This window comes from Labrus bergylta, chromosome 14, assembly GCF_963930695.1.
Source record: "Labrus bergylta chromosome 14, fLabBer1.1, whole genome shotgun sequence".
NCBI lineage: Eukaryota > Metazoa > Chordata > Actinopteri > Labriformes > Labridae > Labrus > Labrus bergylta.
In genome coordinates, this window is record NC_089208.1 from 15,787,972 (window position 1) to 15,811,879 (window position 23,908).

Sequence of the window (23,908 nt, forward strand, 5' to 3'; positions counted from 1 at the left end):
TCTGACTATTGTGTGGTCTTTATTTCATTTTATTTCTTGACAAATGACTGTATTTTTTTATTGAGGATAAGTATTTTTTTTAATTTCTTGTAATAGCTTTTATGAAAATCAATGATATTAACAAAGGAGAAAAAATAAGATGTTTACATTTCAGGTCTTCAGCCCTGAATTTGCCTCAACTTGGCAAATGTTACTGTATAAATGGCTTCGATTGCCTACTACAATTTTAAATATCATGCTGCCCCCTAGTGTTTGCTGCAATTAAGTGCAGTTAGTGACAAACAGAAGGGTGGATAGACTTGATATGAACACTGATGTTAAAACGCAGAAAAAAAATGTCCATTCCTCGTGGACAAGCATCTAACACATTTTATTAAAAGAGACAGAAGGAGAAACAAAAAACATTTCTCATCTCCATCTTAATTGTCTGCCAAAACATGAATCTGGTCGAATCTGAAAAGTGTTGGCAAGAATATTCTCTCCCACTCTTTCTATGTGTCTCGGGGCATTCCTGGATAATGCATCCTCAGCATGAGTCATCATCCATATGCTTTACTTATTCTCTCTCTCTCTCTCTCTCTCTCTCTCTCTCTCTCTGACTCTCACCCAGACATCTCCACACTTAACAGATCTGTCTACAATTTCCCTAGGTCATCCAGAAGTCACAGTCACTTCTCTCCTCCTCAGTGGGCTCTGCTGAGGCAGCATTTAATTACAGCATTAACGGCCGATCTGAAGGGGAGTTCAGTTGATAAATGCTTCCTCAATCTGCCTGGAAACACCACAGATAAGAGCAGCAAACCACAGTACACACAGGCAAAGCTTTAAGATAATTCTTACATTAACTAGAACATGACGATACTCACTCATATACAGTACCCTAACTAGTTATTTTAAGTGAGTCAGAGACACTTTCCAAAAGCTTGTACCTCACAAACAAGATAAAACCACACACACCACTGCTGTTTGGATTGAGGTTGCTGACTCAGCCTTTTTGTAAACAACTAGTCTGCATTTAACGTTCATCATCTCTCCCATCTGACTGATTCGTATGATTTCATAAGACATCAACCCACTGTTTAATAATGCACCCGGGGCCTTGCAGTGATTTGCAGGAGGAGCTGAGATGATAATTTGATGGCTACTGCTTTTACCCCAGCATCATCATAACTTCAAATAACAATAATATATTCCAAATAGAATCACTCTGTCATAAAGGAGCGGCCCTGCTGATAAAACATAGGACCGAATAGGAAAGGTAACAGTGGTTTAACTCTGTTTACTGCTGAAGTTCTGACCTCCAAGATTACGATGTTGCATGTGTGAGAAATGTAGGCCTATATGTAAAAATGTATACAGTAGGCCTATAGAATTCGCGTAGGCAGCGTCCACAGCCAAATTCAATTGAAATGAAAACTCTATTAAGGAAATTCAGTAGGCTATACCTAAAAAGACCCAGATAATGCTTAAATAGCCTAGCTTAACTATTCTCAGCCGCCAAAAACAGCTGTATTATAGTAGGCCTAAGAATAATTTACCTTTTCTGCTGGTGGGAAGCGCCAAGACTGGCATTTTGTGTTAGTCAAGTTGCTCATTAGTCACTTCCGTAATATTTACAGTCTATGGTCACTTCACAGATGTTTGATATATGAACCACTCTTAGAACATGTCAACATGTCAGCACCAGGTTAGTACTACAATGATCAACTTTACAGTAGCCTATAAGCCTATTGCAGGGGTGGGCAACAGGCGGCCCGGGGGCCACATGCGGCCCCCCATCAACCCTCAACGTGGCCCTCGGGTGAATTTTTTACATATCAATTAATTGGAAACATGAAGAAAAACATGACAAAATCTTGCCATGAAATCATGAAAACCAGAAATATGTCCATAATAATATTTGATCACTGGTATATGTTGAGTTAAATTTGAGAGATTATTGACTGTAATCGTTTTTGTGTCCTACAAGTTGGCCCCCTGGCAGTGAGAATTAAATGAATGTGGCCCTTGCTGTGACCGAAGTTGCCCATCCCTGGCCTATTGTATTGTTCTACACTCATTAGCAGTGAAGTGCTGCTCACTGTTACTCCTGGTGGCCGTTAGATTAATTACTTCAAAGAGAAGCAGTAGGCCTACTGTATAGGCTACTGCCCTTTGGCTCCATTAAAAAGAGAATTGAATTCCCTTTGAAGATTAGATCCATATAGGCCTACATTTGTGCCTTTTCATTAGTCTTATATCTGACTCTTTTCTCACCTGCCTTCGAAAAAGGCATAGTTTGGACTCTCCTCTGTTGTTTGGATTATGTGTGCATGTTGCTCTTTAAGTTAAAAACCTCTCAAGCCTGTCTGAATTTCTTACACAGTAAGTCACAGGCACTACAGTACTGTCTACACCAGGGATGGGCAACTACGTTCACAGCAAGGGCCACATTCATTTAATTCTCACTGCCAGAGGGCCAACTTGTAGGATACAAAAAAGATTACAGTCAATTATGTCTCAAATTTAACTCACCATATACCAGTGATCAAATATGATTATTGACATTCTTCTGGTTTTCATGATTTCATGGCAGATTTTGTCATGTTTTCTTTCCCAGTTTCTAATTGATATGTAAAAATTGACCTGAGGGCCGCATGTGGCCCCCGGGCCGCTAGTTGCCCACCCCTGGTCTACACATTGGACTGTTTATGGTCTAATCAGAGGGACTGCAATTTAATGGAAACGGTGTTGAAGGCAGTGCTTGTTTTATAGGATCTGTGTGTACTGTATTTTGAAGGACTATTAACTTAAACAAAGTTTATATCTTTTTTAAATGCATTGCTTACATAAAGGCAAATTGATTAAGTCATTTACAATATTTTTTTCAGTTTGTAAAAATGTTCTAGTGTTATATTGTAGCTGTTTTTAAATGTAGAGAGACTTTCTACAGAAACATTGATTTATTCAGGGGGGGGCCCTTCATGCATACATTATGATTCTTCATTTGATAATTGAAATGAGAGTTCTTAGTCAATCAGTTGCAACTCATGTTTATTCAGGAAACAAATCATACCTCCACAACACACCCTAACTTTTTACCTGCCATCTCTGGGTTTTGATACAACAGTAAAAAAAAAATCAACAACAAAAAAACAACAAAGGTTGTCAAACTAACATAAATACAACAAACCACCACTTGCATCTGCCTTTCAGTCTGCCACACCACTGCCAAAAAATAAAAAATGCCATCTCCTTCCCTCCCTCCCCAGCAGCGGGACAGCGACAAAAAAAGCTTCCCTTACTGCACCACAATCCGCTTCCTTATGGGAAAACAGCAGTGCCATAAAAAAGAGCTCTTTAACACCCTAAACACAATCAGATCCGGAGTTATTAAGGTAAACTTAAGTGGACCCACAGCTATTTCAGGCTGACCTTGAATTAGTATTGGTCAGGATTGCATTAGACGGCTGTGTTAGCATGACACAGGTATGATGGTGTTCCTCTTCTCCTAAAATGAGAGCCCAGTTTGTAATGGAAAAGTAAAGCTGAAGGTGAAGTTCTGTTATCTTTAAGCAGGTTTTGTTACTTATTCATTTCATTGCATCTGATTTTTCTTGTTTTTTTCTCCCGTTGTTTTCTTCCAACTGCTAAGCTCTTCATTACAAGTTAGGGCTGAGCTACAAGGGACGGTTTATTGTTACTTTATTTTTTTTTTATCTTTTCCCCTTTTCAAGATGACATTTCAGGATGCAATAAGCTAGAAGCAAATGCAAAGGACAGTTTCACACAATGTTCTTCTTTGTAGAGCCATGATGGATGCAGAAAAACTAAACAAACCTTTCAGGGAAAAGCAAACAATTGCTAAGTTTTTAACATCAATATTTATGCAATCAATACATCATGGGGAAGGTATTCATCAAACATTGCGAGGAGTCTAGAGCAAAAAGGACCATGGATTACGTCACCCATGTTTTTTGTGGTCCATGCAGCTCTATTATCTGAATGCATTTCTCCTGAAAGATTTGATAAATACCTTGAACTTGTTCCAGTAAACCCAAACAGGCTGCAACAACATCAGTCACAAAGCTACATTACATTTACCATACATACAATGCCACCTAGTGCTAATCAATGGTGCTGCATGATATTACATGGCTAATGTGGGATCTAGTGTTAATGTTTTACTGACTAGGGGAGAAAGCAGGCGACTGAAAAGGGGGGTGACATTGAAAGCTGACCAGGATGAAAGAACCGCAGCAACAGTCAGAGAAGAAGTATCTGTTTTCCTTTGAGGAGACAGTTAGTTTTTGTTTTCTGATTGAATGTGATGGCATGAGTTTTACTGGTATAATTTCCCATGACCAAAGCACCACGTGACGAGTTTTAACTGCATTTTTTTGGTGTTTTCTATACTGGTAAAAAGTGAGACTACAACTTGTTAAGTGTAAAGTGCTCTGATGGTAACTTTAGTACCAATTCAAAACCACCATCCCAGGAAAAGGGATACTGTTCTCATCCGAGCACGGTAGCATTGTGACAGGTAAGGCATGAGGATTCAGTGTTTTGCTCTTTTTTAACGTTGAACTAATCATGGTCCTATGCATCTCCTCCTCCTCCTCCTCCTCCTCCTCCTCCTCCCACACCCCCCCACCCCCTTCCCTTTCCCCTTTCCCTCCCACACTCCCTCCCACCCTTAATCCTGCACTCTGGCTGCTGTCCTTTGTCTGGATGCATCCCCTCCTCCAGCTCTTGCTGTTTAACTGAGGGATGTGATGTTGGAACGACCACCGGGGGGCACTACAATACGCCGGCCAGCAGGCCTGATGGGGATGTCGTCTGGGGTGGGGGGACCTGGAAGGAGATAAAATGAAAGCAGGATGAAGCAAGTTACATGGAAAAAGAGAATTCAAGGCAGAGGGATGGAGGGAAAAAAGGGGGATGGAGGCCAAAGTGGAAAACAGGGGAAAAAAATGATTTCTACTGTATTTTCTTGTTTTTGCAGACGACATAATAACAAGAAAAAAAGGGCCATTTTTATAACAACAGCCTGTAGAAAATACAGCCTAATCGAATGTCACAATGTCAACAAAAGCAATTAGTGCTGCTGAACCATGAAGCACGGGGTTTCCAAAGAACGAGAGCCAGGGGCTTCTGCTGTAACAAATTAGGACATAAATGGAAAGCAGAATGATGTCAGACTAGGCTACGCTGCATCTTAGCAAACACTCCTTCCCATCGCCTGCCAGACAAGTAAATCCACTCAGCATGTGGTAGTCCTGGAACACCTAAAATAGATAGGGGACTGACTCATTGTTAAAGTAATGTACACACTCATACAGGAATACACACAATCCCAAACACACAAAACTATTAAAAACCTGGGAAGGTCAGGAGCAGCCTCCCTCCCCGCTAAAGTTATGTACTTAAATGTCGAAATTCTTTCCAGGAGAGGTCACCTTCTTTTTTTAATCGATGATGTATCATGCTTGTAAAGACAGGTTGCCCAACACAGCCAAAGGGCTAAAAATCATTCTGCGAGCATCTCTTTAAAATGACTTAGTCCATTGATGACCCTATAGGGACAATTCAGGTCATAAAATGACCTCATTCAGGCACTGTAATGAATTACTAACATAACATTATAAATGTATTTTAATGATTTCTTTTCACCAAAAGGCTTTTAATGCAGCTGTACAAGCAAAGCTAGCCTTGCTTCATTTGTCCGTACCTGATGGTATATAAAAAGGTTTTGAAGTGGGCTATTTCACTCATTCAGTAGTTTTTCTATCTATTGTTAAACATAGAAATGCATACTTTCTCAAAAACATTTCACCCCAGGTTGCTTAAGGTAGATGAGATTTGAAACATTATGTTTATTGAAATATCCTACGTCTCTTGTGAGGTTCAGCATGAAGTAATTTGCCTACACTTTTAAGTTGCCATAGGAAATGCTACAGTTCACTTCACTTTTTTTTAAACTTTGACCCTTTATAAGATGTATTTGTAAAAGCCTGCTATATACATTAACAAAGACAGCCAAGACTGTAGTGAGTACAGCTGTGATGTGTCCAGGTTCCAGTGGGTTGCTGTCATTGAATTAACATGAATACATTAAGTCTGTCAGGGAGGACATGGCGACCAGCATCAGTGAGAGATACAGTATGTTTTCTCTGTTTGACATGAAACAGTGGAAACACTGACTGTCTGCTTTCAAGACAAAAACGACATCTAATCCAATCAAATGCTGACCTTAAATATGAGCACCATTAGACTGTCATTCAGCAGCTCTGCATGACTGAACAGATGTTGAATGTCAGTACATGGTGGTGTGATCTCTCTCGCTAACAGATAGGCTGTATGAATAACCGCGTCCAGATGCCTGAAGCAGACACATTGTGTGCTGCACATTTTAGGCCTAAAGCCAAAAATAAAATTCCAGCGTGACTCAAAAGTATACACGAAATTTCCGACTGTAACTTGACGTTATAAAGCGGATGTAGGTTGAGGTCACAGTGCCCTAAAGTGTAATCAAAAGAGGACTGAAATACTGTGCAACAGGGATTCAACAGGAGGATTAATGGTGCATTTTTTAGAGGTGAGTCATTTCACACACTGCTGAACTCTTTGAGCAAGAGAGATGAGATTTTGAATGATGAAAAAACTTGTCATATATATTTATATTGTTTGCATGCTTGACATAAATTAGACAAGTCTGACCCTTTGTTTAAAACATGCAGAAATTATAATAGAATAAACCATGTGCAAACAATGAAACAATGTCGTATTTAGGTACGCATATGCATGATGGATGAATATGGGTCGAAAAGCAGAGTTTCAGATTATGTTACTGACTTCATGTCAAACCAAACTTAAACAAAATAGCACACCAGATTGTGATTGTGTACAAAAATTATATGCAATGCTGTCTACTTGTTGACCCACTAAACCTGAAAGGATCCAACTTTCTGACTTGCATAAACAGAATAATTGCCATATAAACTGTGCATGAACCCTTTTAAAGAGCAGCATGAAACAAGGCAGACAAATGCATGCCATACTGTGCACATCATACAGGGTGAAGCATAGCTAGTGAGGGAATATTAGGTCACGCAACAGGCGTGTGACTTATCACCACAGACTTCTGAGTGCATCTTTAATGGGGAGCAACATCATGATGAAAAAGTCACATGTTTGTCACATGCATGGAGCTCAGTAGTGTTGGATTGACTGATGCACATGCATGCTTCTTTGATGCTTCTACGTACAACATGTAGCAAATACAGACCAAACACATGAGAGGGTTACAGCAGAGCAGGGGGCTTATTAGGAAGATGTCCTCACCGCAGGGTGCAGGGTTACCTGTTAGACTAAATCCAGACTGGTGCAGGTTTCTGACAGGCTGTTTGGTGGGAGAGGTACGCGCAGAGGCAGAGGGGGTTCCACCACGGGACATGGAGAACTCAGACACAGGGCCGTCATACATTCCCCTGGGTACTGCCCTCAGGACGGCCAGCTACAGGAAGCGAAATCAGAGCAGAGAAGAAGAATAAGAAAAAGAAAAAGAAGAGGAAGAAAGGATGGGTAATAAAACAAAGACAAACCGTGTTGTATCTCAAAAGATTTGATGCAACCAAGTCAACACCTGTTTTGCGTTACATGGTTGTTTGTGCAACTGTTTGTCTATGAATAATTTATGCATTTTTCAGAGAGCCCGTTTTCCTGCTGAGAGCTGTTTCCAGATTTACACATCCACACAGGAAAAAAAAACAAACACATCCAGTAAGCAAACACTTTTTACACACTGGAGCAGAAAATGCCAAACAGTGCTTTCAGATCAGATTTAGTTTAATGCGAGCAATGAAAAAGCCTTTGTCTGTCTGTCAGTCTGTTCTTCTGCCTGCCTGTCTGTGGCGTGACACAGAGGAATCTTGGAAGCTCTGTCAGGAGTTAAAAAGAGACATCTGCGAGTGAAGAAAGCATAACAGTAACTGCTACCAAGATAAACAGCCCACTGTTGCTGCAGCTCCATTTTCTCATCAGCAGCCAGCAGCAAATTAGGAAATGGTCTAACAATGACATTTTTTGGCCACTGAGTAAGAGAAGAGAGTGCATGAACTGTTTTGAGTTAAAGCTGGTGAACATCAAATGGTTTGATGGGGTCAACTCTTAATACTGAGAAAAAATTAGATGGAACTTTTTCTATTTATTTCTGGCTTTTAAGTGTATAAGGCACCATTTGTGGCACTCCTAATCCTGAACATGTCTTTGCTTTCTTCATTTCTTTTTCAACTTATTGTCACACTTATTTTCTGAGGTGATTGATGCAAATTGTCTCAATAACATAACGCTTTCAATTTACAATTTTATTCTCCCTCTCTTCTACTTATTTTTTTGCAAAACACTGTTTCTGAATAATTATATCTAATACATGTCAACAGTTTGAAGATTCAGAAACATGTGTTCCATATAAAAAATAAAAAAAACACTCAAGTTTTTGTGCTTGATGTCTTGCTTGAAATGAATGCGTAACACAACGTATGTGTACCAGGAGAGTTTTCTTCCGTATCCTCTGGCTTCCAAATGACTTCTTTCTTGTGAAAGTTGCAATTCTAAGTCAGATTCATCATCTCGGATTGTACAGATGTATACATTTGTGATTGAGTTTAACTTTAGACATTGGTAACATTTTTCTCTGTGTGGTAGGTCTCTCTCTCTCTCTGTCTCTCTCTCTCTTACAAAGCCTTGACTCCCCTCACTGCGTGGACCTTTAACATCACAGTGCCGAAGTGAAGCCAGAACCCCCTGGATGAACCTATGAGGCTGCAGATAGACTTATACAGTGCCTTTCCCCACATCCCACTTCACTGCCTCAATCTTTTTTGTGCCCGTCTTTTTTCTCCACCATTGTAAATCACATAATTCATCACAATGTAAAACCCTTTCTCTCCTTCCTTTGGCCTACCTTTATTTTCTTCACACTTAGTAAGTGTGATAATGCACCAAATGCAGCAAATCTTCTCCTTTGCGCTGCAGGCCTTCTTGTGTATTTTAAGCATTCATCATTTATCAGAGATTACGGTAAGCAAACAGCGACTAAAGCATTACAAGTGCAGTACACTTCTCTTTCAGGTTGCATACTTTCCTCATCTGTTCAAGAAATGCATCACAGTGTACAATCTACAAGATCAGAGCGTGCTATTCAAACTCAGTTATTTGACAACTGCCCAGATGTTTGAGTAAGGTAATACTAGTAGGAAGAACAGTAATTCCTGTAATTACCTGCTTCCTGGCCTTAACCCTCTTGTAGGCAAAGTCAGGGTAAGGAGTGCAGGGAATGAAGCGACCCACACCGGAGATGACGTGCAGGTTCCCATCTTCCAGAACAATCTTCCCCTGGCAGATCACCACCTGAGGGGCTCCACGCAGCTCCATGCCCTCAAAGACGTTGTACTCAGCAGCCTAAAGCAAAAATATAAGATTATTATTATTACTACTTACTTATGAAGGGCTTACATTAGGTTGTGTCATCAGAAAACATGAGAGACTAACTGTAATGACAATGAATAGGTTGATCAATCAGATCAAACAGGACAAACTTTTAGAAATAACACATCTGGACAGAATGGACATGAATGGTTTTTTTTCCAAGATTTATTTTTTGCATTATGCATTTATTGAAGAGATAGGACAGTGGATAAAGTTGTAAGTCAGGGTCAGAGTGAGGGGCAAACACATGTGGGAGAGGTGCTGCATGTCGGATTTGGGCCGCCCGCTTCGAGGAGTACAGCCTCTGTCCATGGGGCGCACACCCTAACCACTCGTCCACCAGTGCCCAACATGTATGGTTGTTTAAATCGGTTAAATGACCACTTGAATCCCACAACAACTTACAAACATTTACAGTGTGACATGTTTTTATTAAGTGTGTACCATTTTCATTTTAAGGGAAATATTTGTTCAGAAAAAAATCTCATCAGAAGATCAGAGAAAACATCACAGCAAATTAAGTCAAATGTGGACAAACAGTTTGGACTTAGACTGAGTTTGATTCATTTAGAATCATGTCAGACTTTCAATCAAAGTGTCATGGGGCTTCAGGCTTATTTTGACTTTGATGATTTAATCATGTTACTTTTTATCAAGGAAAATTAAATTCTGAGCGGGGGGAAAAACAAGAGGGACAAAGGTCGATGAGCCTTCCTTCAGGAACTACGGATGGCATGTGGGAGAGGACAACAGGGGGAGCTGTAGCAGGACAGATGAAGACACATCTTCTTAATCCCACACTCTCTGTCTCCCACTCTTTATCATTCATCACCATGTTTCTTACACATGTCTGTGTGGCATGTACAAACAGCTGCCATCATCCAGCTGCTGTTTCATGCCTCCATTGTACCCCTCAGTATCCTAACATTTCTCTCCCCAGATATCTGTCTCCTACATTTAATTGTGTCTTATTCTATGTTTTTTGTTTTTTTTTAACCGTCTCTCTTTGCCATTTCTGGTTGATTTTCACAATCCATTATGCCAACTTTCTTTTCTTGACTTGTTTGTGATCTCTGATGGTTCCCTCCCCTCATTCCATTGTTGCTGATTTCCTCTGCACACGGCTCTGTTTTCTTGCTGCCGTCCAAATCCAGGCCAGAACAGGACATAACTAAGACCCACTGCATGCCAAACATGATGTCATGACTAAGCCGAGTGTGTCTCATTGTGTGTGTGCGTGTGTGTGTGTTTTGCTGCCTGTTTTTGTCTATGTGTCTCAATATCCTCAGCGTATCTATGTATTTTTATGTTGACAACAACAAGAAATTCAGACCAGATGTTGGCTCACTGATAAGAAACTAAAGACACAGAACAGTTAGAGTCATGTTTATTCTATAGGGGATTACATTCCCAAGAACAGTATGCCCACTCCCATTTCCCTGGCATCAGGCTATCCATTAAGGTAGTTTTTATTAGAACTAGGAGCTTTCATGTTCTAGTCTTTTGTGTTTTTTCTTTTTGAGAGGAAGACAAGCAGGAAATGAAAGGTTGACTTCATTATGTAACGGATCCTCAGCGGATGTACTCCACATTCAGGTTAGGCATATTTTTAGTCCTGTTCTCTCCGTCTCTTTTCCATTTCACCATGTAGACACAGAGCAATGTTTTGTTTTAATCATTCCTATGACCAACTCATTTACATTTTGAGTAAATCAATTGTTCTCCAACACATGTGTTTCTGTATAAGCGGGATTTACAGTAGGCTAGTGAAGCTACAATTTTCTAGGGCAGGCACCTCCTCTGCTGCTCTGTGGTCTGTTTTGGATCTTCTGATATCTGTGCGATCATAGAAACATCAGAACTCACATGTGCTGAGTGAACTGGGAACTATGTACTGTGTGTGCATGTGTGTGTGTGTGTGTGTGTGTGTGTGTGTGTGTGTGTGTGTGTGTGTGTGTGTGTCTGAGACCATTGAGGGACAAGGAAAGATGAAAAAAACTACTGCCAGCTGGATAATACGTTTCCCACGTGTTTTACTACTTTCCTCTGAAGAAGTTATTGGATCACATGTCCTCAATAATGGCCCAGATTTTGAATGAATACAATGACTTGATGGAACTCTTATCACAAATAACCAGGAGATTAACTTACTTTTTCACTATGATTTTTTTTTTTTAAGAGGAGTAGGGACAGCAGCCGTTTGCAGCTATTGCTCTTCGGGTCAAATTTTACAGAAGAAAATGTTGTGTTGCTCAAGCTGTGTGTAACTGATGGCACTTTCAAACAACCTCAGAATCTGAGTAAACAAAAAGCAAACTGAATTGTAGAGGAGTACAGAGTTCATTCTGGTCATGTTGCACCACTTACTTTCTGATAGCAGGTTTAGTGACAACTTTCCAATCTCCTCATCTTACAAAAGAGCTGTTTTCTAGTTATGAGACGAGCTGTTTTTTTCCTAAGAGTGATGCATACAGAATGCTCCAAATCTCAGAGCTTTGTAAAACTATTTGAAATATGACTATTTACCATACTTCAAACCCACTCTGTTCGTCCCAATCATGAAAATATTTTTGGACGATCTGCTGTGGAGAACGTGATACATAGGAAGGAAATACCTTATAATTATACAGCACATAGTTTCCCCTGTTGATTTACTGTACGAGGGCATTTTGCATTATGTTAGCTTATAGTATGTATTTTGGCTGTATTTGTAAAAACCCTGTGTATTTGAAATACTCCACATTGTTTGAGGTTTTCTGGATTAAACGTGGCTCTGCTTTACATTGATAGCTGGTCCCGTGGTGAGTTCACTGTGAGTCATATTAAAAGTGAACATCCACTGGGACTTCATTTCCGTTCAGAGGAACTCAGAGAGCTCTCTGGAAGCTGCTCAAAAATGTGAGCTCTCTATCACTTTCTCTCCTCTCTTTTCCTCTGCAAACATCCACACACTGAAGTAAACGCTGACCTCATATACTGCTTGATTCCTTCCCTAAAAGTCAGGGACTTTTCAAACTGAAATCTGGAACTACTCCCCCAGCTCTAACATGTAAGAACTTATGGATTAACAAATTGAGTTTAAAAAAAACACATAATACAAAATCAAATCAAATCATAATTGGCATGTGGACGCCATACGCACCGAGTTGTGTGTCTTGGCAGTGATGGTGCTGATGGAGTCCGTGTCCCAGATGACCAGGTCGGCATCAGAGCCCACGGCGATCCGGCCCTTACGAGGGTAAAGGTTGAGAATCTTCGCTGCATTGGTGCTGGTGACCGCCACAAACATGTTCTCATCCATTTTACCCGTAGTCTAGGTGGAAAATGAGACAAAACAGGGATATTTAGCTTTTGTCAAAGCCTAGTGGCTGGTTACTGGATACACATTAAGCTGGTCTAAAAGTATTTTTCTTTACAGATGTTAAAGTTTATAGCTTTAAGTAGATAATAAGACACCAAGATACAACTGATTCATATGAATTCAATTTTGATCAGTGTTTCCCCCTATATATATATATATATATATATATATTATTTTTTTTTTTAATATTATATATATTTTTTTATTTATATATATTTTTGGGGCTTTTTGTGACTTTATTGTAGGGATATGATAGTGGATAGAGTCGGAAATCAGGGAAAGAAGTCATTTAAGGATACCTTTCCGATAGAACAAGACAGCTGTCATTAAAAGTAACGCATGAACACCAAGATTCCTTCAAGTGTTTGTGTCGTCGTCCGTCTGTCCGCACCCCCCACCCCCCCAAAGCTGTAAACCTAGGGGAAACACTGTTGATGATACGGTAATTTTTTCATTGTGTGTTATTTTGGTGCATTTTTCTTGATCCAATTGATAGAATTTTGTTTTATAAATGACCTGATGTCAGACACTTTGAGAAAGCTGCTAAAGATGTATCCATATTTCTCTTCTGGCCAAAAGGTACACGAGGTGAGAAAGTGGAACATTTTCCTGTCTGTGGGAAGGTTGAGAGCTGGATTAGCTCTGCCGAGCATAATGAGAAGAAGCAGCTGAAATAGCTTCTCACTGCTCTGTACAAAATTGCATGTAGCTGCTGGTAGATTCAGGTTATGTTTTTAAGAGCCAGTCACACTTGAGAATTTGCAGCACTCCACAACTGTCTACTTCTCTACTTATGTCTGTTAGCGACACACCGGTGCTGTGATAACTAGAAGGAAGGAAAAAAAATGAGGGCAGTGTGCTGTAACCAAGGTGAAGGAAAGGACAGATGTGGCGATATAAGAGGAGAGGATAGAGGAAGGCAGAGACGATGACAACAAGACACTGAGATAAAACTGAACAGAGGAGGAGGGGAGAGAGAAAATGAGAGTAGAAGCTGGGGAGAGGATTGTAGGGAAAGGAAGTGACAACCAGATAAAGAAGGGAGACAGAGAACAAGACAGTCCTAGAAAAAATATTAAAAATAGGAAGAGCAGAGATTAGAAAGGTGTAGATTAGACTGCAGAGACGTCAAAGTTCAAAAGAATGGAGATGACAAAGCAGAAGGGTTAGACGGTTTTGATTTTCCTCAGGGAAGAAAGTTGGAAAGACAGTGACTCTAGATAAAAAAAAAACTGTTTAAAATACTCCTTCATATCCCTCTTACTATTTTTTGTTTTTGTCAGCCTCAGCCCTCTAAAGTTTGACAATATGTAGTCCTCACCACAGCTTTATCCCAGATAAGAGTCATCCTCTCCTCCACTCCGTTGACCCCTTCAGGGATCTGAGTGAAGTCATCCTTGCCGATGGCCTTCTGGGCCACACTGAAGGTACAGTGAGCACTGCCAGTCACGCTCAGGTCTCCACTGGAAGAAAAACAAAAGATGAAAATACAGAGTTGAACTGGAATTAATATATTAGTAAAGCACATTCTCTGTAACGTTTAGTTCCGCAATCACAACAGAAGCTTTGTATTTACTGCATCAAATGAGGCACAGGAGCAAGACAAACGGCAGAACAGTATTTACTTATGATGTCTCATGCCAGAGTTTGTTCTTCCAGTTCTAACCACGACAAAAATGTTCCCGCTTCCAATAAACACTCATAACTCAATTATCGTACGAAGTCAACCAGAATCAAAAGGATGTCAATAAGAAGTAAAGCCAATGTCTTAAACATGCATTGTGTTGTGTTGATCAGGCCCGACATTGTTATGTCAGATGATATATCATCATGTGAAATAGTATTACTAAACAGGTCAAGAACCTAACTGGAAGAAGAGGCTGTGATACGTACCTGGACAGCAGTGTGTTCAGATAGTCTGGAGTGGTTGGATCAGGGCTAAGAGGAGGTGATGTTACAAAAGAAGCTGCCTTGGCCCAGTTCTTGCTCCAGTAATGTGTCCCATCAGTCCCCAGGCTGGCTGTGATTGGCTCCCCAAACACAACATTTCCTGGGAAAGAAACAACATTAACAATCTGTTGAAGTATCAAATGTATCAGGTGTATTAAATTGATTTGTATCAGTGGTTTTTGGCATTGACGAAAGAATGCGTTCCACCAGTCAAGACTGATTAATTTTTCAGCAGGTTAATCCTGCTAAAAGCGTTGATAATTCATCTGAGTGTTGGCAGAAGTGGAACATTACCTAATCTCTGGAAAGCAAAACATCACCCTTGGCAATCAAAAAATTTTCAGTTTGGCTCAAATGTCATTGAGCTTGTTCTTGCATGATCAGCGAGGGTTGAGTCCATCACAAAAAGCATGAGAATAGATCCAAACAAAGATATCAAGCTCATACAGAGTCTAAATGACTGCAATAGGAAGTCATTCTAAGAACAACACCGCCTGCTCAAGCATTATGTGGCCCTCAAGACGTCCAAACATGCATTCTTCTTATCCCACTCCATTCTAAAATTGTATGTTTCACCATCCATCACAGCCAGGCAGCCCCCATGTTCACCTCAGCTCCTTTTCTGAAACTGTGAGGGAAAACCATCCCTCACAGTGACAACTGAACCACTGCAAAGACCGAAGTGAACGTCAAAATTCCTGTGGGAATAGCATTTTTTTCATGATGTGGAGCAGAGCCAAAGTCTGCTTCTATTTGTAGGTTCAGGAAAGACACGGAAATCATTTTAAAATGGCACAGGTGCAGCGCACTTGTTTGAATGTGCAGGCCAAACATCTCACAAATCAGCAGGAAGATGGAACCCAAGAGCAGAATTGGAAAAAAAAAATTAACCAGTAGTTGGAAATTGTGCAAAGTCTAATGAATTCTTTAGATGTAATCTTTTTGGAATGACTATTGTTTTGAAGATTTTTTTTTCCTGATTTCAGAGCAAAGATACACAAATACAACTCTTTAAAAACCATAAATGGAATAAATGGTAAATCGACTTTTCTAGTCTTCTGACAACTCAACGTGCTTTTACAAGGCATGTCACTGCTACCCATTAACACCCATCCACACACTGTTGGCAGAGGTTGCGATGTAAAGTGACTATCAGAAGTAATCCCATTCATATACACGTATAAGCCACTGACATAGCAGGCACAATTTTGGGTCAAGTGCCCAAGGACACATTGGACATGAGGTTGGTAGAGTCGTTGTCTCTCAACCGGAAGGTCGAGGGTTCGATCCCGAGCTGGGCAACATGTCCGGTGTGTCCTTGGGCAAGACACTTAACCCCAAATTGCTCCTTCTGCTTCGGTGGGGGTGTATGAATGTGATTAGTTACTTCTGATTGATGATAATACAAGGCTACATCTACCATCAGTGTGTGAATGGGTAGGTGTGACATGCAGTGTAAAAGCTGCATGTCACACAGCGCTGAGTAGTCGGAAGACTAGAAAAGTGCTATATAAGCTCAAGTCTCAACTCAAGCTGGGGATCAAACCCTCAACCTTCCGGTTGAGAGACGACCGACTCGAACAACTGAGTTACATCCTCCCCGTAGTGTATGGCTTTTTAAATGGAGCAACGTGTGTTTTAAGGCTTACATAATGCAGTGATAGTTATCCTTTAATCTACCACTACCTTACTAATAAAACAGAATCTTCCAAAATACTTAAATCTCCAAGAGATAAAATGGTCATTGCCAGAAGAGGAAAATCAAGCATACATAAAGCAACATTGAGCATTTAGACTAAGAGCTTTTGTATTAAATATAAGACAAAGAGCATTGACTCTAAACAATTTCTAATACAATGATGATGTTCATGAGTCATTGCTCGTAGTAAAGAAGCTGCTTTTCTTTGAAACCTTTTGTAAATGTCATGTAAAATAATACCACGCATTTTTGCAATTTACCCTCATGTACTTGTTTCACGTTGTCTTTTAATGAACATAGCACTAAATGAATATTCCCAAATATTGAAAATATTCTGTATTGTGGCGTGAGGTATGAATTCAAAGTACTCTTTACCTTTTTTCCGGGCCTGTGAGATGATGTCAGCAGCGCTCTTGCTCATGACCCGGGTCACATACAGAGGACAATTGGTTTGGCTTGCGATGGTGATGGCACGAAACACGGCCTCCGCCTCCAGCTGCAGAAGGGACATGGACATTGTGGTTGCCTTATGAACGGTTTTACCATTAGGATTTTCTCAAGCACACTTTAAATATCCTAACTCTAATATCTTAACCACATCACACAAGCTATTCACAGAGATGTATTATTTTCAAGATTCACGTCCTAAAAAGGAAGCTTACAATCATACACTGGGAAGGTTAATCCAGTTGCTTTGAGTTAGGATTAGGTTCCACATTTAGTTGGCATCAAGTGCTAATTTAATTTAGTTTTCTTAATGGGAGAGTTTGATGTTTTGCTACTATAGTTTCCCTAGATTGTCTCTAATTAACTTGTTGTATAGTCTGTAAACTGACGTAGACATTTGAGCTGGTAACTGTGTTCTACCTAGGTCCAAGAGCCAATAAACAAAAACCAAACAGGACGCCAGATACGGATAAACCAGTCATCCAACTCAGCTCAATTAAATTACATTACTAAGCCTTTGACTCTTCTGAATCAACTAAACTGCATGACACTATGAGCCTGGTGGGAAAACTGCACCACAGAGTGGAAAATTCCTGACAGATGTGTTGCATGCATCTAATCGTGCCGTTTGTTAAGGAAACATTAGCACATTGTCAAATTGGGGGAGCCAGAAAAGGTTCACTCAAAGCCTCTAATGTGTCTGAAACCACATGAGCATGAGCACAACGTGTGTGTGTGTGTGTGTGTGTGTGTGTGTGTGTGTGTGTGTGTGTGTGTGTGTGTGTGTGTGTGTGTGTGTGTGTGTGTGTGTGTGTGTGTGTGTGCGTGCGTGTGTGTGTGTGTGACGACCACTCCCGAACTGCATCAGATCAGAGCACCCTCAAAATCAGCTGTTTTTTTCTGGTAAACTATTGTGTGGCCAAAACAAACACCCATGTGGTGGTTGTAGAGAGTGTTTTATAGGTAAACACTATCGACATTTTTAGGATCAGGTTATGTTTTGGTGATTTTCACTGGATCTAGCTTGGACCACTTGGCAATGGGCAGAAGTCCAGCCTAGGTTTTATTAGGACCACTATGTCACTATATATGGTATCATCAGGACACCATCAGGAAGGAGAATATCCAATTAGAACTTCTCTTTTGTAAGGGTATTTTATCATAAAAGGGAATAAAGTAACAATAATACAATAAAAACTCTGAGTTTGCATTTAAATTAATAAAGTTTGCTATTTCAGTTCTGAAATGTTCATTATAACATGTATAAATCTTAAAGATAGTTAGAGGTATCCTCTATGTATACGGCATTTGTGTGTTGTACCTCTTCTGGCCTGCTCAGCACGTGCCCCTCTGGTCCAGTGATACCCATCTGCAGCATGCGGGCCTGTTCCTATGGATAAAAAAACAACACACATAAAGGAGACTGTTAGCTGCTTAGCTCACAGATGCAGGGTAACTTTTTGGTATTCAGTGGTTTGAGTGTGCGGGCTGATGTAAGCTGTTGGTCACACTCCAAGATGATATTCTGTTTCTGCTTCTTTCTGTCTGTGTGGAGGATAAATGCCGGGCTGTTGTCATGTGGGTCAGGCCACACACGAAGACTGTGGGAATCCCCGGGCGGGGTTAGGGTCTTTGTGTTCATGTAGACATACCTCCCCCCCAAAAAAAGTTCTGGCAGAACTGTTGTGTCTGTTGTAAATGTAGAGGTGACCCCTGCAGGGGGACACTTGGACAGAGTTACTGTGCGGTCATAAAGAATGCTTTAGCAAAATTACAAGTGTTAAAGGAAAATTGCAGTACTTTCAACCTGGGTTAAACCTTTCTGACTTTGCTGCCGAGCTGTAGTTTGACTTTCTGGATATACATGAAAGAGCAAGCTCAGACAATTATCTCTGTGACTGATCAAGAGTAGCGTGGAAAATAGCATCATGGATTAGCTGCTGTAGCTAGCTTTTTAGAAATCTACTAAGCAGCCTAGTGAATACCTTTAGTGGATGCTAGCAACAGTAGCTTATCCGTGTAGCTAGTTTCTATGCTGCAAACATGGCAACTACATAACAAGAGAAAGGAAAGAATGTCATTTAAGTTAGCTAAGCAAACTGGCAGGTTATCAAGAGAAATATAGTGAGGAAAAATGTGAGTCACCTTTTACTGGTTGCCAAGACTATATCTGTTCTCATTAAACCACACAGACAAGAAGAAGAATGGAGGCAGAGGCAGCGAAACTTATAACTCAGATAAACCTTTTTTTCTATTTTGCCTGAGAAGAGAAACCTGTTGAGGACATACTTGGAAAATGTAAACTTGTTTGCAAATGAGTTTATCCAGCTGTGTTACCACAAAATGCTAATTTACCGCTCCTATTATCATTGCTGCATTGTAGGAGACCCTCCAAGAGATGAACTGGCAGAGTCTGGCTATAGACCAAACAGTCACCCATCTCCATATGAAAAGCAACAGTGATTACAACCCTTACAAGGAAAGAAAAGCAAAAACTCATCAAGTTGACTTGGTTTCGTGTTTATTTGGAAAGATTAAGACAGCTCATGCTGCTTCCCGTTTCTGTTTGGCTATTAGTTTTCTGTATTTCCACATAAAAGGTATTAAGATATCAAGACGAATAAGGTCCATGTTTATGAAAAAGCTGTTTTTCAAATCACAAAACACAAACTCATTAATGAGGCATAATCTTGGGAGGAGAAAATGATGGAGAAAAGGTATTCTGAACATCACTGGTTCACTGTGATTGTCGCCTGGGTGAAGGGAATTTTCAGGGCAATTAAAACAACGCTTTTGATATAAAAGATAAGCTTGTAAAAAGTCCTTTACAAACCAAAAAAGAATGTAATTGTTAAAACGTTTTTTTTATGCCTTTATTTAGAGAAAGGAGAGTGGATACAGTCAGAAATCAGGGCAAGCGAGAGTTGGGAATGACATGGGGGAAAGGAGTCACTAGGCGCATTAACCACTAGACTACCGGCAGCCCTGATTGAAAAAAAAAGTGTTGATCCTTCTTTTATCTTATCAAGGAATTAATACCCATATTTAAGGCCAGCTATGGCTCAGTGGTGAGTCGCCTCTCGTGAGGTTGCCAGTTGAAACGTCCTTGGACAAGACACTAAACCCCAAGTTTCAAACGCATAGCCATGAGTGTATGAATGTATGTAATGTATGGGGTTAAGTATCTTGTCCAAGGACACATCGGACATGTGGCTGCAAGAGCTGGGGCTCGAACAACCAACCTCTCGGTCGACAGACGACCGACTCTATCACTGAACCATATTTGTCTGTATACACCATTTATCCATTTGTCAAAAATTCCTCTGGTTGTCACTTGGGTTACACAGTGACCTCCAGCACTAACAGCAGGTATGATATACAGGTTTAATGAGGCCTGAGTTACCTCAGGAGCTCTAAAGTAAACTCAAGTCATGACATTTCTGGTCTCAAAACTGATGAAAATCAGACTCCCTCAAAGCCCGTGTTTAAGAGCCCTGGGTGGGAGGGCTGGGATTTGGAATTAATCAAATCCAAGACACACACACACACACAAACTCACCAACAGTGACAGATTCCAGGCTTTGTCTGGAGCTCTGACTAATACCAACCCTCTCAATCCAGCGACTATTACGTTTCATTCATTTTAATTTGTCCACAGTGCAGCACCACCCTGTGTTTACTACACCCACACAGAACAGTCTAACATGAAACACATTCTCCTCTTCATCACTGACAGCGTGTTTAGTCTGTAGGTAGTACAGATGATCAGCGATAAGACCGTAAAGATGATCTTAAGTTAAATAAATCAAGTGAAACTCAAACAGATCACAGAGTTGGACTCGGAACAAGTATTCAAAGAGAGGGGGTGAGAGAATATGAGGCAGGGGAGAAATGGAGAAGAAATGAATCAGTCTGTTTATTTCTCTTTATTTTTTACCTCAGCAATGATCTCTCCATTTTCAGCATGGACCTGAGCGATGCCTCCCCTCTCTGCCAGGAAGGTGAAGATCTCATATAGCTATGGAGGAGGAAGACACAGAATGAAGTGAAATAAAAGTGATGTGGTTTTTTTATATTTAAACTCCCGCCTGGTTTGTTTACACAGGAATGAAACACTACGTTTAATCCCAGGGGTCGACCTCAAGAAGAAGGCCTCAATTTTCATGACGTCCCCCACAACATGCTGCAATTATTGTGTGTGGTCTCCCGATGAGGTTAAGCCCAATGTGGGATGATGACCTCCACTTGTTGTCGTTACGTTGCTGCACCACAGTTTCTCAGTGAGCTGCATGACATCAGTTTTTCAAGCTGGACTATTTCAGTTGCCTCATGTGCTCCTCTGACTGACCGAATTAGCCACGGCTGTATGAGGAACATAAAGAATCCTGCCTCACACTGTCTGGATTTACGCTTTGTTTTTCTACTTTCACCAGCTGGACCTACAGTACTCACCCTTTACATCACTGACGGTTAGTTACACAAGAACATGAACAGAGAAAACTTCTTTTTTTACTAGCACTTTAAAACTAGAGCTGGAAACTTTGAGTATTACATCAAGTGCCAGCAAAAGGAATAATCCCGTACTTTTTTCAGACAGTGTGGCACAAATAAGAGCCAAACCAAATGTCCCAATGCCGTGTTTTCATGCTTGTTGACTTTATAAGCTCTCAGTTTGTCAGCAGTGATTGATTACATTGAGCACAAACACATTACTTACATGGAATAATGATGTGAAAATTACAGTGCTTTGAGTTTGTAGCCTTTGCACTGCCAACTGCACATAAACATGTGTACTGTTTGTGCATGTTTACACTGAAAACGGGAAATCACAACGTCACATTTTCAAACTATTTATGTTTTACCGACTGCACAACACCGTATTCGACTAAATGCACTTTTCTGTGCCGTGTCTGGACTGGTTCAGCCTCTGGCTCGGTGTTGTTGAAGTACATGTGAATGTATTTCTGACGCTGTCGTTTGTGTACCTGTCGTGTCGTGTTGCCTGCTGCTGATCTAATTCCCTTCAGGATAATAATTAAGTTGAAGTTGAAATTCATTTGAAAAGTACTCCATGTATAACGTATGTTAACTGTTGTTGTTGCTGTAGTCATTTCTCTCTGTCACACCTGCCGCGAGGACAAGGCTTCCTAATACAATATGGATTTACTGTAAAGGATGTGGAACAAAAAACACAATCTGCCAAACCTGAAGTAGGGCATCAGTAGTCTGTCACATCCATAGAGGTGGAAATATTTTCTTGTCAAGTCTTTTAAGTATTTAGATTTAAATTTGTTTCTCTAATGACACAGATTACCGCAGAGCTCCACTGGATGGACATAGAGAGGTCATTTGTACCTAGATGACTTATTAACGTACCAACTTGATTTGTAAAGACTGCAGAAGCCTCATGCTAGTTTATTATTCCCACAGGGAGAATCGGGGATTGAAATCCCAATCTCCTAACTGTGAGTGTGGAAAGAAAGAAACTATACAGCTGTGTTCATGCCACGTTAGTTTTAATATTGAATCATAGCGACGTTGTACCTCACTGTTGCTCATCTGGTAGTAGTCCTTGTAAGCCATGTAGACCTGGAAAGAGTTCACACCTGTAACAAAGAACACAACACTGAGAGAAATACTTGAGAGCATGCTTCTTAAAGCTCCCCAAAAATGTAAAAATGAACTAATAACCAGGATGTTGATGATTGTAAGATCGAAAACATATTATTTTGTAAAATTTTCAAGGGCAACATGTAACCTGTATTTAAATATGGATAGACTTTTACTATTATTGCCTACACTACTTTAAAATAACTGCAATTACAGACATTTGTTTTAACAATAATTAAAAGTAGAGAAATTCATGAGCTTTTTAGCCCTTCATATGCACTCTCCAATTAAAAGTGTCAAAAGTAAGAAACTAGACAGTCACGTAGACGTTGTGCCACATCATCACAGCCCACCTTTCTCCTTGATGAGGCTGTCCACTTCCTGCTTGATGCTGTCATTCCAGTTGGTGATGTCCACGTGGAAGGAGTAATCACAGCAGGACTTCTCATCTGCCCACTGCCTCCACTGGTCATACGCCTCCATCAGGCTGCTGCCAGGCTCTGGGATCACGTGGTCGACTGGAGGGTGGGGGGTGGGGATTATGGAGCGGTGCAGAGGGGTGAAAGGATGAGTGAAAGGAGGAAAAGTTTGAAGATGAAAAAAAACAAAAAAACGTTCAAGGATAGGAAGGAGAGTTAGATGGTGAAATGAATGGACAGACAAAGCATGACAGATTAGGGTGGGGGGCAGTCACACATAAAGAGAAGTGGACAGGGTGATGTGAGGATTTGTCTGCTGGTGTTGCTACTTTCTCTCTGTATTGTTTATCTTGCATAATTAGCTGTCTGTCTGGGTTCCAGCAGGGAGAGACCTTAGGGATGTCAGATGTCACATTACATTTTGAATATCTTTGTCAGAGTGAGGGTGTCCTTGATAGATCGCGGGGGGGGTTATTTTCTAACTTTTGTCTTGGCTGTGTAAGCTCGTCAATTCATGGTTTAGAGACTGACAATTTCTAAAAAAGATTTATTGAGTAGAGTAATAAAGTGCTTCTGGGGACTGTTTTGACATGCAGCAAATATCAGAAGAAAACTACAGCCGTACCAATATCTCAGTGGACAGATAGTAAAATAGCCTCATATTTGTTTGATTTGGGCCAATCTCAGATATGTAACAGGGTAAATGCTTTCCAATAGGGTCAGATAGTAAACTTTTTTTTTTCTGAAGAACATACGAAGCAGAGGACATGTTGTCAACATGCAGTTTGCCTAACAGGACATGCTCCATTGTTTTCTGTACTTGTATCCCTATCTATAGTCTAATTAATAAGTATAGGTATTGTTAAAAATGTCTACTACAGTTGCATTAAAAAAAGTTCTTTCAACCTTTGCATGACCACATTCAGGCTTAATTGGTGCGCAACGCACTCAGGA

The 23,908-nt window shown here is 40.4% G+C and overlaps 1 protein-coding gene across 3 annotated transcripts in view; it reads right to left on the reverse strand.

Annotated features, from left to right (window-relative positions):
* Positions 1–3,016: 3,016 nt before the first annotated feature.
* The window catches only part of dpysl3 (dihydropyrimidinase like 3), a 44,045-nt gene continuing 23,153 nt past the window's right edge, over positions 3,017–23,908 (reverse strand). For 2 of the 3 annotated variants that reach the window (XM_029278153.2, XM_020638299.3), the window contains exons 4-14: positions 22,889–23,053; positions 22,470–22,531; positions 20,863–20,943; positions 18,247–18,315; positions 16,854–16,974; positions 14,723–14,879; positions 14,151–14,292; positions 12,611–12,781; positions 9,262–9,441; positions 7,324–7,495; positions 3,017–4,833 (exon numbers count right to left, since the gene is read on the reverse strand). In XM_029278153.2, the coding sequence (XP_029133986.1) occupies positions 4,739–4,833; positions 7,324–7,495; positions 9,262–9,441; positions 12,611–12,781; positions 14,151–14,292; positions 14,723–14,879; positions 16,854–16,974; positions 18,247–18,315; positions 20,863–20,943; positions 22,470–22,531; positions 22,889–23,053 (1,415 nt within the window). In that variant the 3' untranslated portion in view covers positions 3,017–4,738. The remainder of the gene's footprint in view (positions 4,834–7,323; positions 7,496–9,261; positions 9,442–12,610; positions 12,782–14,150; positions 14,293–14,722; positions 14,880–16,853; positions 16,975–18,246; positions 18,316–20,862; positions 20,944–22,469; positions 22,532–22,888; positions 23,054–23,908) is intronic. The other variant, XM_029278154.2, reaches the window with a different exon arrangement.